Source organism: Nycticebus coucang, chromosome 19 (assembly GCF_027406575.1).
Source record: "Nycticebus coucang isolate mNycCou1 chromosome 19, mNycCou1.pri, whole genome shotgun sequence".
In the NCBI taxonomy this organism is placed as follows: Eukaryota; Metazoa; Chordata; class Mammalia; order Primates; family Lorisidae; genus Nycticebus; species Nycticebus coucang.
The window spans coordinates 54,916,928-54,934,970 of NC_069798.1; the positions used below are offsets into that span (position 1 = coordinate 54,916,928).

Genomic DNA, 18,043 nt, shown 5'->3' on the forward strand with positions numbered 1-18,043 from the left:
TAATTATTTATAATACTGGAATCTTTAGTTAAACACAATCAGTGCCCACTTCTGTGGTGTGTCTACTTAGGTTGATGGTCTAGAAGTCTATTTTAGTAATATTCTTCACTGCAGTGAAATTAAGCTACAATGGCGAACCCATCTCCACTTAAGCAGAATACTTTTGTGGTATGCTTGTGGCTTTTGTAAGTACAGGATGATGTTGGTGACATATACTTCACAAAGGACATCAGCTTTTTATCTCTGTCATTTTGCTAGTCCATGAGGCAGCATCTGGTTGATAGATAAATGTGTTTGTACATAAATGGTGCTGTTATTTGGAAGTAACTGGACATGCCAAATGAAGTAAATTTAAGTTAGTCCAAATGACCTACTGTCCAAACCAGAAAGCTTGGGAAGTTTAAAGTGCGTGCCAGTGTGAGCTAGCGCACTCTGCCTCTCAGACTTCTCTTTGTGAAGATCCAGCGTTAAACCGCTCCTTTCTTTTTTCATCCTCCAGTGTTTGTTAATTAGGAGGTTTCTGCTGCGAGTCAGAAGTCTGGCAGTCTGGCACCGTCTTGGTGAATAGCTCCTCAAAGCTAGTTACTGAGTTATGTTCTATGTAGAATTTTGAGTTTCAGAAACAAAAGATCGAGAATACCTCAATTTTCTTTTTCCCCGATTCTCGATTAGTGGAAATGGAAGCAATGAGAGTTTTGATGGCATTCTTGCGGGCTCGGATGCTAAACGTTTCATCGGTTCTGACAGTAAAATGCTGAAGGAAGAGGAGGCAGCCACGCAGTGGGAGAAGCAGTGGTGGCCGCAGCTCCTTAGCTGTTCAAAGCGACAGTGCCTGAATTCTGTCTATCTGGGGACCCCTTTGTCAGGACTTCACTAAAGTGGTCATATTTCTTTTCATCTCAAAAGGATGCAGTGAAAGGGGGAAAAGGACAAAAAGTTTTTCTTCCAGTTCTGTTTGTCCTGTTTCTGTGTCTGTGGGTAGACGGTGTAGGGGGTGGGCGCTGTCGTCGCTCAGGGGGGGTCTCACTGCTGCTGAGTGCTCTGTGTCTGGTATTTCGAGCTGCCCTCAGATGTGTCCACCTTCCTTGAGATCCCTCCTTCTCTAAGAATGAGGAAAGCCATGGGCGGAGAGGTAGGAATGTGCCCTCTCCCCTGTGTTCTCTCCATTCATTCTCTGTTGGCCTTTTAGTCTCAACAGCCCAACCGGGGCCAAACAAGGGTGAAGTGGTTTTCCTGGGAGAAGGTTAATACCTTTTTCTATGTGTGCGGTTGTTTTGGGCATCACTAATCTATTTTACTGGGACAAGTAAAGTGTGCGGTCACCTAGTTCCCCCAGAGTGCCCAAGGAATGAGTCACAAAGAATGTACATTTAACTCTAAGGCCATATATGCTCTAAGTCAGTGGTTCTCAACCTTCTAATGCCGCAGCCCTTTCATACAGTTCCTGTGGGTCGTGACCGACAGGTTGAGAACCGCTGCTCTGAGTGGAACATTAGCCTCCTGTTCTGTTTCCTTTCTCCGGTTCTGCCTGGCTAAGTCATCCCCAGCTCACCAGGGAAGAGTGTTGCTATTTAGTGAGTGTCAGCTGACTGCACGGCCAGACGCTATGGGGCTGGCAGCACAAGCATGGCCCGTTAACAAGCATGCCCTGGTACACTCTGCTGCTGCTCCTCTGCCCGCCTCTCCCCAGCTCCCGCCTCCACACTTGCTGGGTCAGACCATTCTCAGGCAGGGATCTGCTTTCCCCCACAGCAGGAGGGGCCGCTGCCTTGGCACTCAGCTTAACCCAAGCTGAGTCTCTTCCCCCGTTCTGGGGGGTGGGAGGTCAGTCGGACACACGTGCCTGTGGCTGTAGTGACAGCTGGGGTGGTCGTCCACTGCCAGTCACCTGCTGTGGAATCGGGTAGCCATGGTGGTGAGAGGTGGGTGCTGCAGGAAGATGGAGGTAATAGAAGACAGAAGAGGAAGTAGCAGTTCACCAGTAGGTAACTGTCAGCCACTTTACAATTTGTCAACTTCAACTTCAGTCAAGTGGGGTGGGGTGGGATTCTACCCACAGAAATTGGAACGTCACTTAGAACACTGTGTCTTACAAAATTTAGAATTTGACCCAGAGGCATCTCAAGTACCACGGACGTTGCTGAGCCCCTCCCTTTCTCTGTTGTCCTGTGTTCCACCACTTAAAACCTTTGCTTTCCGTTTCCCCCTTGACCTTCACGTTTTGGCAACTCAAGAGTGGACTACCCCACACCTGTAACCGCTTTCCACAGCCTCGTTCCCAGGCCTGGCCTTTCTGGAGTTGGGACCCTGTGTGGTCTAAGTCCTGCATCTGCCGGCGGGGCAGGGTTCCTTTGGCCTACACATTAGCCTTACTTAGAGGGTCATCCACAGTGGCTCGTGAGTGGACCCTGTACCACCATTGACGGCTCTGAAGGTTGAAAGCGTGTAGCCCCCAGGACTCCTGTTAGACCAGCAGGTACTCACCCTTCACTCTCTGCCTTTCTGCTTCTGAGTTTACTCTGAAGAAAGGGACTACCTCACTTCCAGTGGGACCTCTGCCCTGTTTATAGAGATGATTGTAAATTCATGTTGTAAGAAATAATACAGAGAGTGCTTGTGTCCCCTTCATCCAGTTCCCCACGAAGGTAACCTCTCACAAAACTAGAACCACATCGCAAGCAGGGTGTTGATGTTGATGCAGAAGGGACACAGAACTCTTCAGCACGTCAAGGGCCTCTTGTATTGTCCTTTTATAGCAACCCACCTCCCAACTCTGTGCAACCACTAATCTGTTTTCTATTTCTATAATTTTGTCATTTTCCATAATGCATATAAATGGAACCATGTAGCATATAACTCTTTGGGGTCAGCTTTTATTCACGGGATATCCAATCAATAGTATTGATAGTTCATTCCTTTTGATCGCTGAGTAGTAGTCATTATGTAGTTGTACCATAGTTCATTTAACCATTCACTCGCTGAAGGTCATCTGCATTGTTTCCAGTTTGGGGTATTATGAGTGAAACTGTTACTGAACACCACGTGTAGGTTTTTGTGTGAACATAAGTTTTTGTCTTTCTGAGCTGTGACGCCATGTACTTGCTGAGTTATGTGATAGCTGCGTGTTTAAGATTCTCAGTGGCTTTCCAGGGTGGGGGCTGCCATTTGGTATTCTCACAGGGCAGTGGGTGAGGTGATCCGGCTTCTCTGCATCTTCACCAGCATTTGGTGGTGGTAACAGTTTTTATTTTAGCCATTTCGATAAGTATGTGGTATTTCATAATTTCATTGTGGTTTACTTGGCATCTGTATTTCTCTTCTAGTGAAATGTTTCTTCATTCATATCTTTTGCCCATTTTCTTTTTTTTTCTGTTCTTTTTTTTTTTTTTTTGAGACAGAGTTTTACTTTCTTGCCCTCGGTAGAGTGCTGTGGCGTCACAGCTCACAGAAACCTCCAACTCCTGGGCTTAAGCGATTCTCTTGCCTCAGCCTCCCGAGTAGCTGGGACTACAGGCACCCACCACAACACCTGGCTATTTTTTTGTTGCAGTTTGGCTAGGGCCAGGTTCAATCCCACCACCTTCAGTATATGGGGCTGGTGCCCTACCCACTGAGACACAGGCGCCACCTTCCCCATTTTCTAATTAATTGCTAATTCCCCCCCACCCCCAGTGTTAAGTTTTACAAATTTTTGAGAAAGTCTAGATACTAGTGTTTTGTTGGCCGTGTAGTTGCAAGGTTTGTTTTCCTCATCCACAGCTTTTTTCATCTTTTTAACCACTATTTTTGCAAAACGAAAGTTTTTAATTTTGACGAAGTCCGGTTTTTCAAGTTTCCTTTTCTGTGTTTGGTGTCACTGGCCTCGTAGATCCTGCAGATTTTCCTGTCCTTTTTTCCCCCCTGGAAGTTTTATAGTTCTGTGTCTTACATTTAAGTCTGTGGTCCATTTAGAGTTCCTTGTGTGAGGTTGGGCCTTAGGTTGAGGTTCTTTTTTCTTTTGCCTTAAACGCATCTTTTCCTTCAACATACTTGGGTGGGGCTGTTCTGAGTTCGTCTATCCCAGTGATCTGTGTGTCCGTCCCTCTGCCAACGTCACCTTGTTGTAAGGACAGTGTGCAACTGTCTAAAGGTCTGCAAATTGGGTAGACTGATTCCTATAACTTTATTCTCCTTCCCTAAAATTGTGTAGCTATTCTTGTTCTTTTGCCTTTCCATATACATTTTAGAACAATTTTGTCTATATTTACAAAAAATTTGCTGGGATTTTGATAGGAATTGTGTTAAATTTATATATTAATTTGGCGGAGAATCAACATCTTTATTATGTTGAGTCTTTCTATCAACACAGACTCTCCACTTTTTATCTTTCAGTTTACATTTTATCTTTGATTCAGTAGCGGTTTTGGCTCATTTCTATTTTGATCAGAGTTGTTCTACATTTCTGTAGGGACATGTCTGTGCACCCAGTAAGGGGTCTTTTCTTTGATTTTTTAAAATCGTTTTGTAGTTTTCATCATATAAGTCCTGTATATGTTTTGTTAGGTTTCTTTTCTTAAGCACTTGTAAGTGGTATTATGTTTTTTGGTGAGTACATTCATTGCTAATATATAGAAACAATTTTTATGTATTTATTGTGTAACCTGTAACCGTTGGACTCCTGTATTGGTTATGGAGGTTTTTTATATTTTTCTTTAGTGTAGATCATATTCATTTGTAAGATACCAAAACAGCTTTGCATCCCTGGAATGAAGCCCATAATTCTTTCTCTATATTGTGAATTATTATTATTATTTTTTTGAGACCCGAGTCTCACTTTGTTGTGCTGGGTAGAGTACCATGGCATCACAGCTCACAGCAACCTCAGACTCTTGGGCTCAAGCCATCCTGTTGCTTCAGCTTCCCAAGTAGCCGGGACTACAGGTGCCCACCACAACGCCTGGCTATTTTTAGAGGGGTCTCGCTCTTGTTCAGGCTGGTCTCAAACTCGTGAAGCTCAAGCAATCGACCCACCTCGGCCTCCCAGAATACTAGGGTTACAGGCATGAGCCACCTCGCTCAGCCTGTGTATTGTGAATTCTATCCACTAATACTTTGTTAAGGATTTTGCATCTGTATTCAGATAGGTTTCTTCTGCTCTGTCCTTGTCTGGTTTAGTAGGTTGATAATTAGCTTTATAATAATCAATTGAGAAGTGCTTTCCTTCTTTTTCAATTTATCTGGAAGAGAGTATGTGTAATTGGTTTTTCTTTGTTTGGTAGAATTCTCCAGTGAAACCATCTGGGCCTGGAGATTTCTTTTTTGGGATTTAAAAAAAAAAAAAAATGCCTGCTGGGCTAATGGAGGGGCTTGTTACCACTTGGAAGCAATGAAAAGTCCCTCTTGTCTAGTGGCCACCTTCTATGAGGCCACCTGGGTCGGGGTGTTGGGACACTTCAGTAGAGACTCAGAAGGGTGGTAGTCTGGCCTCCACCGAGACTTGGCACAGGTTGGGTTGAGGCCACAGTGTTTTCTGTGGGGGTTTCTCTGAGTGGAGCAGTAATTATCTAAAAGTTTTCTATTTTCCTAGGCTGCCCCTTTCCGGGCCATTCGGTGTTAGAGAACAGGCTTTTGTTGGGGATTTTTCTCTCCACCCATTGGCGTTTCTGGGTTACCAGCTCCTTCAGCTCTAGACCTGGGATATGAGGCTAAAGGAAACCCAGGGCTCACTGCCCTGTCACATCTAGGTCCCAAAGTCCCTGCCAGACCGCCTTTGTCACCACCTTTGAGTCCTTTTGTGTTGGCTTTATGTGCTGTGCCTGGGGTTTCTAGTGGTGCTTAGTGGGAAAGGATAGGGAAAGGCACTTTCATTCCATTTTCCTGGAAGTGGAAGTTTCTCTCCCCCCTTTTTTTAAGATCCTAATATAATTGTCCAGTCTTCAAGGAGAGATTTCACAGTCACATTATTTGTGCTCTACCTGAGGCATTTAGACAGCGGTGCCCACTTGTTTTTTTGGAATTAGCTTCCTGGGAAAACAGCATTCCATTTTGCTTTTTGGGATTTCTGTCTTTTCTGAATCTTTGACATCTTTTTTTTCTTTTTTTTTTTTTTGTTTTTGAGACAGAGTCTTACTATGTCGCCCTCAGTAGAGGGTCACAGCTCACAGCAACCTCAAACTCTTGGGCTTAAGCGATTCTCTTGCCTCAGCCTCCCTAGTAGCTGAGACTACAGGACGCCTACCACAATACTTGGATATTTTTTGGTTGCAGTTGTCATTGCTGTTTAGCAGGCCTGGGCCAGGCTCGAACCCACCAACCTCAGTGTACGTGGCTGGTGCCCTACTCACCTACACGCTGAGCCTGAATCTCTGACATTTTTTCACTGCCCAGTGTAAATTTCTTTTTCTTAGCCCTGTGTTTCCAAGCCTTCACCAGTGAGAATCACTCTGGTAATGCTCTCACGTCTGGTGAGCCAAGCCTCTAAAGACCCCAGCCTTTCCCTGAAGCACAACTTTTTCTGGGTTTAGCCCAGTCACTGTCTCCTTTTTATCTTTGATTTTACATTTTATTTTTTCACTCGATAGCGTATTTTGACCCATTTTTGTTTTCACAAGAGCCTTTCTAGGTTTCTGCAGTGCTTGTCTCTGTACACAGTAAAGGATCTCTCCCTGTGGTCACCAGCTGGGGCCCTGCTTCCCGAAGCTCCTGCGTCCTCCTGGGCATGTTTGGCCTTGGGAGACGTTGCCACTGTGTCACAAGAGACGGAGGGAGGCGGAGACGTTGCCACTGGGTCACAAAGAAGAGACGGAGGGAGGCTCCAGTTGCGTTTGGTGAATTCTGCTTTGCTGGTGCTGCCAAGTGTGTGTTCTGTGGCCGCTCTGTGCAGAAGTCATCATTCCCAGAGAAGATCCAAGGGCCACTTTATTGGGAACTGGCCTGTGCTCAGCAGCCCTAGTGCAGGTTTCTGGTAGGAGCTAGGTTGGCATATGTGCCTGTATTCCCCGAGCCTGAGTCTGAGTCTTGTATTTTTATCACATGAATGTTTGTTCGCTGATAGGGTCCAGGTGCCCAGGGCGCGCTTAAATTGAGGTTAGACTGCCCTGGCTGCGTCTGCTTTCCTGAAGGACGAGGAAGAGGAAGTTGGGGAGGAGAAGGCTGAGGGAGAAAGTAAGAGGACTTAAGACCGTGGTGTTGAACAAGCAGTGCAACAAAAACAGAGCTCGTGGGCAGCTGAGTTTTCTTTTTCTTCTTCTTTTTTTTTTTTGAGACAGAGTCTCACTCTGTTGTCCTGGGTTGAGTGCCGTGGCACACAGCAACCTCAAAAATCTCAACAGATTCTCTTACCTCAGCCTCCTGAGTAGCTGGGATTATAGACACGTACCACCAGGCTCGGCTAGGTTTTTTTATTTTTAGTAGAGACAGGGTCTTGCTCTTGCTCAGGCTGGTCTTGAACCCCTGAAATCAGGCTATCCACCTGCCTTTGCCTTAGCCTTCCAGAGTGCTAGGATTACCCTAGTTAGCACAGTAAATCTGCCCTATGGGGCTTTGTATTCTGACCTGTCAGGTTATATAATCCATGCCTTAGGGCAGGTTGAGCAAAAAAGTGGACAGGAGGTCAGAGAAGCCTTCCTTTTCTTCTTTGGGAAGTATTTAAGAGCTGAAGGCTATAGTTTTAAATAATTGATGTATTGGGATGCCATTGCTTCACCTCTCAGTGCAGTGGTTCACAATGAAAATACATCCTGCATATCAGATATTACATTATGATTCATAACTGTAGCAAAATTACAGTTATGAAGTAGCAATGAAAATAATTTTATGGTTGGGGGTCACCACAACGCGAGGAACTGTATTAAAGGGTCATGGCATTAGGAAAGTTGTCTTAGTGAAACCGTGACTTTCACTAAGTTGTCTTAGTGAAACCGTGACTAAATTTAGTCAAGTACAGACTGGAAATGCAAACTCTTGATTGTTAGAAATCTGTTTTTCTTACTGTGGAATCTACATCAGACATAGAATCACAGAATGTTATAGGTCCTTTGGTTACCCTTTAAGTTTTACAGTGGGAAAAACAAATGCCCAATTAGTGGCAGAACTGGGACACAAGCAAAGTTTCTTTATTACTATGTCATTGTTCTTTCTGCTTCATCACACTGATTCCCTAAGGAGCATGGAATTTTATAGCTGGAAGGACCTTAGGAATCGTGTAAAAATGGACTCCTTTTTTTTGTTTTGAGACAGAGCCTCAAGTTGTCGCCCTGGTAGAGTGCTGTGGCATCACACAGCTCACAGCAACCTCCAACTCCTGGGTTTAAGCGATTCTCTCCCAAGTAGCTGGGACTACAGGTGCCCGCCACAACGCCCGGCTATTTTTTGGTTGTAGTTGTCATTGTTTGGCAGGCCGAGGCTGGATTTGAACCCACCAGCTCTGGTGTATGTGGCTGGCGCCTTAGCTGCTTGAGCCACAGGCGCCGAGCCAAGAATGGACTCCTGACACCCAGATGAGCTTCTAGAGTGTAGACGAAGGCAACGTATCTGCAGTGGTAGTGGCTCTTAAATTTAGGGATTGCTGATTCATTTTAGTTTTAGGAACTTTCTGGGCATCGCTAACACCATATTCCAGGTATATTAAGCTGTGTTGAGCAGCCCCTGTCAGTTCTTTCTAAATGTGCTCTGCTCAGGCAGCTTCCTCTGGAAATCATGGAATTCACCTCCATTTTCTCCCCTTCCCCTTGTAGTCCCCCAACATATCATCACTAGGTGAAGACTTGCGACTTTTTTTTTTTTGACAGTCTCTGTCACCAGGGGTAGAGTATGGTGGTGTGATGATAGCTCACAGTAACCTCAGGCTCCTGGGCTCAGGCGATCCTCCTGCCTCAACCTGTGGAGTACAGGGGATTACAGGTGCCCATCACCACATCTGGCGAACTTAATTTTGTGTTTGGTAGAGATGGAGGTCTCACTTTTGTTCAGGCTGGTCTCAAACTCCTGACCACAAACCAACCTCCAGCCTCAGCCTCTCAAGAGTGCTAGGATTATAGTGTGAGCACCACATCTTGGCCGGACCTTTAGTTTGTGGGTTTAGCCCTCTCTCCTAAGTGTTTAATTTGAGTTTAGCACAGATCAATTCTGTGCCAGCTTCTATGTGTTCTCAACTCTTTCACCTGTTTTCTCCAGTGATCATCTCCTAAGTAGATGATGTGTGTGGACTGTACAGCTTTCTGTACATTTGCTCATTTAACTGTCCACTCCTACGAGGGCTTTTGAGAGTAGCAGGATTCGAGGACAGAACCACCACGGCTGACCGGCTTTCCAGTTTCTCTGAAACACTTGCTTTGTGTTATAATATTTCCACGTAAGTGAGATCCGAGACAAAATGCTTTGTCTTCTCAGTGTGACATTCAGCAAAAGGGAAAGCTACAAAATAAACTGGTATTCTTTGTTATTGTGTTTTGGTAACTTTACTTTAGATAGAATTATGAAGCTGCTGTTAATGAGGTGACTAATTTCCTCAGTGTGTAGGCTGGCTGGTGAGCAGCCAGTGTTTCCACCTTGAGCATCAGAGTTTCATGTTATTGAAGGCTTCTGGTCTACTTGAAATTTAAGCAGAAATTCGTGGCTATGTTTGCGGTCTAGCCTTTCTCAACTTCCCCCTTGTACCTTTCCCAGACTTTTTTCTCTAAAATATGAACCGAATCGCTTAGAATTATTTTTTCTTGTTCCTCGGGTGATTCCTCGTGTATAGGAAGAGGATGTTGGGTCCTAACATTTCTGCACTGTCCCCCCTTCCTCGTCACCTGTGCATGCATGCCGGCTGTTACTTACAGTGTCAGGATTGGGTAGTAAAGTACAGTTGTCCCTTGGTACCTGGTGTTCTTGGGGGATTGGGTTCCAGGAAGCTCTAAGGATGCTCAAGAGGCTGATATAAAAATGGCTTAGTATTTGCATATAACCTACAATGTGGTTCTGTACACTTTAAGTCATCTCTAGATTACTTAAAATACCTAGTGCAATGTAAATGCTATATAAATAGTTGTTAGCCTTTATTGTTGTGTTACTGTTTTTTCCCCTGAATATTTTTGATCTGGCTGAATCCAGGTGCACAGAACTCCTGCATGCAGAAGCCTGACTGTAATTGCAAAGCACGGGATGTGACTACTTTTTAGCTCTGTTTTCCTGCAGCTTTCTAGTATTACCCAGCTTTCAAAAAGTTAATATTTCCACTCTAAGAAGTAACAGTGTTCTGGGCAAATGAGGCTGCCCCAGAGTAGACGTCAGCTGTTTATTATCCAAGTATGAAAACATTTCTCTTTTCAAACGACGAACGTAAGTAAAATCTCAGAAGGCACACAGCCACTGAAGTGTGTTTTGTTATGCTTGCTTCCGTTTGAGAGGCGAGTATGTCACACCTTAAATAGTTCATCCTCTAATTAAGTAGTTCCAACTTTTGTAGTAGAAAGTTAGGATTTTAAGATACATTTTAAATTATTTGATTTAACCCCCCAAAAGGGAAGAAAAGTCAGATCTTTTTAGACTACAAAGAAATCCTTATCTGCCCCAGTACTCAAATTCATCCCCCTACTCCAGAGTTCAGATACTCCAGAGAATGTGCATCATTGTCAAGAATTCAAAGCATTACAGAAAAGCTAGGGGAGGATACCCTTTTGTGCTGTGAAAATGCATCCTGATATCACAGGAAGCTGGGATGACTTGTTTTCTATAGCAAGTATGGGTGCCTTCTGGCTTAAGTGGCTTAGGCACCAGCCACATATACCTGAGCTGGCGGGTTCAAATCCAGCTCAGCCCGCCAAACAACAATGATGGCTGCAACCAAAAAATAGTAAGGTGTCGTGGCAGGGGCCTGTAGTCCCAGCTACTTGGGAGGAGGAGGCAGGAGAATCGCTTGAGCCCAGGAGTTGGAGGTTGCTGTGAGCTGTGATGTCCTGGCACTCTACCCAGGGCGACAGCTTGAGGCTCTGTCTAAAAAAAAAAAACTTAAGGGAGAGAGTATAGTTCAGCAATGACTTATGAGTTTAAAACTTTTGATACTATGCAAGCATCAGGAGGAGAATGTCTTCAATCAAAATAGATGTTTTTTCTCAAAATGGAAGGGAGGCAAGATAAATAAAGACAGAAAGGTAGGATTAGGTACAGCATATATGCATGAATATATATGCCTCTGTACAAAGGTAGGGTCTCCAAGTATGCAGCGTGGTTCCCCAGTGATCTACTTCTCCCGTTTCAGTCATTGCAGAATATGAAAGCATTTTGATTTGAGGCCGTAGTCCTTGCTGGCTCCTTTTCTCCTTGTATTTCTGTATCTAAAGTGGGTGAGGAACCGCAGCTGATGGCAATGAATGAACGCAAATTCTTAGGGGTGGGAGGGTTATGATAAATTTCGATGAATCTAAATCATTGTTTATTTTAGGTGTGCTGTGAAGAATAATCATTTGTACTATATCTTGGTGAAAGAATTTTTTTTCAGCTTTTGTGGAACACTTTTATCTCCATTTTAGATTTTATTTGTCACTGTTATAAAAGTAGTATGAGCACATTGCTTTAGGTAGAAGAGCGTTGGGTGGGGGGTGGGCACCCGTCTTTGCTGGCAGTTTTCCCCTTGTATTTCTGTTTGTTCCTTGTAACCTCCACCCTTGCTCTTCCTCTATTAGAGGTCTCAGAATTATTCAGAGCCCTGTTCAGATCCTGGTTCTTACGTCGAATAGCTGTGGGGCCTTGGGCAAGTTTCTTGACTATGATGAGCCTTCTTTCCTTATCTGTAAAATGGAGGTATTATCTACTTCATAGATTATTAAATGAGATGATATTTAAATTTATTTAATATATTTAAAGTACCCGGTTGACCTGGTTGGCTCATGGTGGAATGGGGCCAACCCATATTTTTTTTTATATATGTGTATACATGTATAATGTATATACATTATGCATACATATAAAACAATTTTTTTTTACTTCTTTTAGTGTAGAAAATATTAATTTCATTTTCAAATAAGTACAGGGAGTCTTTGGGTTATGAATGAGATAAGTTTTGTAGGTTTGTTCTTAAGTTGAATTTGTATGTAAGTTAGAACAGTTATATGTACCCATGACCTGTAATACCTCCTGTTCATAAGTATGAGTCCTCTGTCGGTCGGGTGTTTGTAACTTGGGGACTCACTGTAATGGCCTCCATTTGTAATTGTGAGTTCTATGTAAGTTGGATGTTTGTAACTTGGAATTGCCTGTACAGGATATTTTAAGATACCTGTGGAAATGTAGACATTATGATTCATTCCCTGGGACTATGTCAAAGTACATAGAAGACTTCAGTTCAAAGAAACAGATGATTGCCTGTGATAAAGTAGATGTTAATAGGATCTTCTATAATTAATACATCTCTGGATTGGTCTTCCATGTTGTGGCTTGTTTTAACTTTTGAAATATGTGTTATTAGAAAAGGAATGCTATTTTTTAATGATGATAACCTCATCAAAGCTGCTTGTAATATTCTTATTTTGTGATTATAATAAACATTTTCTGGGATAAAATTTGTATTTTAGTCCTTTTAGGAGAAAACCAAGAAAGAATTTTTAAGTGAGTTCCCCATTTTTCATAGTCTAAGTCACTCAGAGACTTAAATTTTAATTTTAGGGCTTAATTCGAAAGCAAGAAGAATGAAAAAAAGCACGTTAAAATTTCAAAATTTGTCACTACAAAGGAGCAAGAATCTATATTTTGAGACTTTCTTTGATTTTAAGACAAATTGTACATTTTAGAAGTTGGTCTTGTACAGATGTCTGTAAAGTTCAAACATGGTTTATGTAGGTTTATTTTGGGGGTGAAAATAACGAGACCTCAGTTTATATTTAAGTTTTTTAGTTTTGTGTTTTAAAAATATACCATGCTTACATCTAAGGGGATCAAAAATGCTATTTTGGTTTTTCCTGAGTAGTTAATGATATAGAGCCTTTTCCAAAGAGAATTGCAGTCTTAATTTTATTTTATATATAATCATATCATAATCTCTACACAATTTTAATTTCATGTGTAAATTTGCGTATCTGAGCTTGAGTTCACTGATGTTAATTACAAATCGTATTATGGCCAGCTCATCCATTTAAAGCTCAATTGAAGTGCGAAAAGCATGAATTGCTGTAGCCATTCCTGTTTGCATTCCCATATTTCAGATTTCAAGTAACTGAAGTGACTGAGGGGAAAAAAAGAAACTGGATTAGCCTCTAATTAATTTTTGTAATTTTGAAGAAAAATAATAGAACTGTGACTACTATCAAAATATACAGGGTGGCCATAAAGTTTGTGTTGATTACTAACATAATGTGCAAAATTACCTATTCTGATATGTGGGTCATTACAAAAGTTTTGAGATACACAAAAATCAAGAAACGTAAAATCTGTGCAGACAGAAACAATTGAAGCCCCCGCTCCCCCCTCCCACCCCCAGCAATACCAATAAGCCCAGCAAGTTGAAACTTAAATCAGAAAGGACGCTTGTCGACTGTGTTTCTTGGAAGTGAAATAATGAATCGTGAAATAATGGATCATAACACAGTCCGTCTCAATACTTTTGTAATGACCTACATACTTCCTTGCATTAAACAAACTGCCAAAGTAACAAAATTAGAACTCCACCTAAAGCTGACATTTTTAGCTCAGACGTGGGATGAGCCTGACTACATAGAGCACCTTATTTTTATTTTATAGGATAGAGTTTTACAGTGGACATGTAGTTTTCAAGTTTGCTTTTTCCCCTTGGGCTTAGAATCAATTATAGTAGCATTTGAAATGAGGGATGTATATTTATTTTTAGGTTTAACCAAGGTTCTTTGCAAATTAGAAAATACTTAGTAGGACCAACCCTGTTTCCCCCTTTGGTTTATTTAGAAGACTTGCACTATCTGCCAGATGCTGCTTCCTAACCAGTGCAGTTATGCATCACACCAGAGAATCCATCAGCACAAATCTCCCTACACCTGCCCTGAGTGTGGGGCCATCTGCAGGTCGGTGCACTTCCAGACCCACGTCACCAAGAACTGTCTGCACTACACGAGGAGAGTTGGTTTTCGGTCAGTATATCGTTCACTTATAACCACACAGCATTTTGAGTGGTCTGCACACACAGTTTTCAGGGTCATACAGTGATACCTCGATTAACAGATCCTCTGGGAACCCAGCTCATTTTAGAAGAGTTGATGGGTTTGAATCTTTTTAATGTACCATTGGCACTGCTGGTCCACTATACAGAGCAAAGGGCAGATGGGACTCATCCTTCAGGCAGAAATCGTGTGTGTATGTGTGGAGGTGTGTCTTTGAGTGACTGTCAGCCTTTTCTTTCTGTTTGCTTTTTTAGCACACTTTTGTGTCAGACTCCCTGCATTTAAAAACTTTTTTTGTGTGGAGATGGAGTCTCACTTTGTTGTGCAGGCTGGTTTTGAGCTGCTGGCCTCAAGCAGTCCTCTTACCTGGGCTTCCCAAAGTGCTGAGATTATCGGCATAAACCACCATAAATGGCCACTCTTCTTTGCATTTTAACCCCTGAAAGAGTGTCTCTTTTTATTTATTTATTTATTTATTTTTGAGACAGCGCCTCAAGCTGTCGCCCTGGGTAGAGTGCCAGGGCATCACAGCTCACAGCAACCTCCAAAGCCTGGGCTCAAGTGATTCTCCTGCCTCTGCCTCCCAAGTAGCTGGGACTACAGGCGCCCGCCACAATGCCCAGCTATTTTTTTATTGCAGCCATCATTGTTGTTTGGCAGGCTGGGCTGGATTTGAACCCGCCAGCTCAGGTGTATGTGGCTGGCACCTTAGCCGCTTGAGCCACAGGTCCCAAGCCGAAAGAGTATCTCTTAATACTTTTCCTCTTTTCAGGAAAACAGAAAGGTACAATGGTCTGTTAGTTTTATTTGTCCACATGAAAGGATTGGGTTTATGTTCTTTTTCTTTTTCTTTTTTTTTTCTTGAGATAGAGTCTCGCTCTGTTGTCTAGACTAGAGAGCCATGGTGTCAGACTAGCTCACAGCAACCTCATCCTCCTGGGATCGAGCGGTCTTCCAGCTTCAGCCTCCCGAGTAACTGGGATTAAAGGCACGTTCACCATACCTGGCTAATTTTTCTGATTTTAGTGGAGATGGGGTCTCACTCTTGCTCAGGCTGGTCCCAAACTCCTGACCTTAAACAAATAATCTTCCTGCCTCAGTTCCCAGAGTGCTAGGATTATAGGCATAAGCCACCATGCCCGGCTTTCATGGCTTTTTTGTTTGTTTGTTCTTAGATTGAATCTCACTCTGTTGCCCTCTGTAGAGTGCTGTGGCATCATCATAACTCACAGCAACTTCAAACTCCTGGGCTCAAGTGATTCTCTTGTCTCAGCCTTCCAAGTAGCTGTGATTACAGGTGCCTGTTACAAGGCCTGGGTAGTTTTTTTTTTTTTTTTTTCAAAGTAGAGACGGGGCCTCCTTTTGCTGATGCTGGTCTCAAGCAATCCACCTGCCTTGGCTTCCCAAGGATTACAGGTGTGAGCCACCATGGCAGCTGGCCCTTTATGCCCAAATAACCTTCCCTTTCCCTGCTCCTCCCCCCTTCCCCTCTTCCCTTTCTACCCTTTTCCTCTCCCTCTTCCTCTTCTTCCTCCTTTACCTGAGTCCAGGTTTCCTCTGCACATCTCATCTTCTCCACATAACTGCCCCTTTCACTGTCCCTAAGATTCCCAGATGTGGATTTTACATCTGGCAAATGTTATGATAATCTAGCTCGTATTGAGCAATGAGATGCTTGAGCTTTATTCTCCATTTTGTGACTTTGTGAAATGCATTCCTGTGCTGTTTATATTTTGACCTGATAAAAATGCCCTAAGAAAACAAGTCACTGATGTACAGAGTCTTTGTTAATAGAGGTATTACTATATTGTATGATTATCTTAACATTAAGTGTTCGGTTACCTGGTAACTTTAATGCTAGACTGTTAATACACAGTATTTTTTTTTTTGTTTGTTTTGAGTCGTAATACCATTAAGATGTTTTCTAAAAATGAAGTCCAGTTGGCATGATTTGATAGTTTTATTTTGATTTAGATTTTGGTATCTTTGATTCCCCGGCGTCTTTGCCACTAAGCCATGAGACTTCACATTTTTATTTCATGCCTGTAACACAAATGAACCTGTAACACACAAATGTTTTATAGACTGGGATCTAGCCTGGTAGAAAACTTTTGGCCTGGAAATCAAGAAACCAGAGTTTCTTGTCTGAGTTCTACCAGGGACTGATTATGTGGTAGTTGGTGTATTCTCTCTGTGTGATTCTTCTGTCCATAACACTGGTGCTTTGCCTGCCCCAGCTCTCCTGGGATATTCCAGCTAAGACAGGATAGATAATCAAAGGTGCCCTAGACCCACACAAAGCCCATGCAGAGTAATTCTCTGCTCTCATCATGTTTTGAGCTATTATTAGCAGATTCATAATAATAGAAAGCAGCTCTGTAGCATTTCTAAGTGCTATTTTTGTGAGAAATGACGCCAAACATTCTCAAATGTTTAGTTTATTTTTCATTTGAGAATGAAAGTAAAGTTAGGTTGGAATGAATAAAGGAAGTAAGGCTTCTGCAATTTTAGCCATTCCTGGTATCTTTTCCTGGATTAAAACAGAAGCTCCACAGGGAGGCTGAGAGTAATCCACTCACTTGGAAAAGACTATCCTTTTGCTCCATTCACAGAGTTGTTTAAATTTGGTGCTTTGAATTGGAGATTTCAAGTTTTTACAGATAAATTTTTCCCACTTGGACTTGAGACTATATGAGCTGTAAACAAACCAACCAAAAAACCTATTACGAGATTCAGTTCCTGCTTTATGCTTTTTTAGAAGAAAGGTAAAATTCTTAATATTTTTTCCCCTGCTGTTTCAAATAATGGTCCCTCCTCATGTTTGGGGGTGAGCAGCCCCTTGGCCTCGCCATGTTTTTCTTTCCCTTTTGGCTCCATAGTTGATCATTTCCGCTTGTTTTGTGGTTAGAGATGGCTCTGCCAGGGCAGCATGGCTCCGATGGCTCGCTTTGTTTTTCCTCCATGCACGGTGCCTCATTCCCGTGCTGACAGGGTACCCCTAGTTCCTGGTTAAGTTGGTAAATATTTTTCTGAATTTTCTGATTACCCAATACATGGGATACACATCTTGACAAAGGAATTACTACAGGATTGTATACTGTAAACGCTTTAAAAAATTCACAAAATAAATTCAATTGGTACCCAGCATGCAAAAGACCTCAGGTATATTAAATATTTCTTAATAGACTGGCTTTTCACTGCATGTTTAGGATCTGTCAGAGCCGTTCGAGTTCTTCTCCTTGCCTGTCTTACACTCCGCCTTGGCCTCTCATGGCCCCCAAACCTTTCTTTTCTCCTATAGGCAGGTGTTTAATGACCTGTTCTTTTCATAAGTTCTTAATAAGTGCACTGCTTTCCTTCCTCATGGTAGAGAGGTTTTTTCCTTTGGTGCTTTGGACTGAGTTATAGCCATTTCCTCCCGCCACCCAAAAAAGTTCCATTTTTAGTTTATACTAAAACTTCCCTTTTACTTGCTGTAGATTAAACCTTCTTCTTACTCTAAGTGCCTACGAGGAATTAGTTACTTTCTCTTTATTTCTTAAAGAAATAAAGCTTTCTCTTTCTTTTTGAGCTTCGTTGGTCTTTGGCCCTTTAAATGCCACCTTTCTGCCTTTCATGAGAAAATCTGTTTATGGCCTGGCGGGAACTTCATTTCGGTTTCATTAGTAAACCATCTACTTTTGTTCTTTGTAGCTTCCCCTTTCATTGGAGTCATGGGCTTCTAGGGTTGGGAAGGACTATAAATGATCTGTTCCAACTCTTCTCATTTTATAAGTGAGAATCTGATGGCATTGACCTATTCCAGACAACACAGTGTAACCCAGAGTAATTGCAGTACACTTGGGTGTCTCTGTTGCCTGAAATAACAGTTAAGTAAATTGGGTGGTCCAGTGGAGGTATTATAATTGTTGTTGAAAGTCCTTGTGTGAAAAAGATGAAATACAGTAGAAAGGTAT

The 18,043-nt window shown here is 42.5% G+C and overlaps 1 protein-coding gene across 18 annotated transcripts in view; it reads left to right on the forward strand.

Moving 5' to 3' along the window:
• ZNF532 (zinc finger protein 532) overlaps positions 1 to 18,043 on the forward strand; it is a 134,750-nt gene that overhangs the window by 68,748 nt on the left and 47,959 nt on the right. For 15 of the 18 annotated variants that reach the window (XM_053571424.1, XM_053571425.1, XM_053571423.1 and 12 more), the window contains one exon: positions 13,876 to 14,057. The exons of the other annotated variants lie outside the window; for them this stretch is intronic. In XM_053571424.1, the coding sequence (XP_053427399.1) occupies positions 13,876 to 14,057 (182 nt within the window). The remainder of the gene's footprint in view (positions 1 to 13,875; positions 14,058 to 18,043) is intronic. 18 annotated transcript variants of the gene reach the window in all.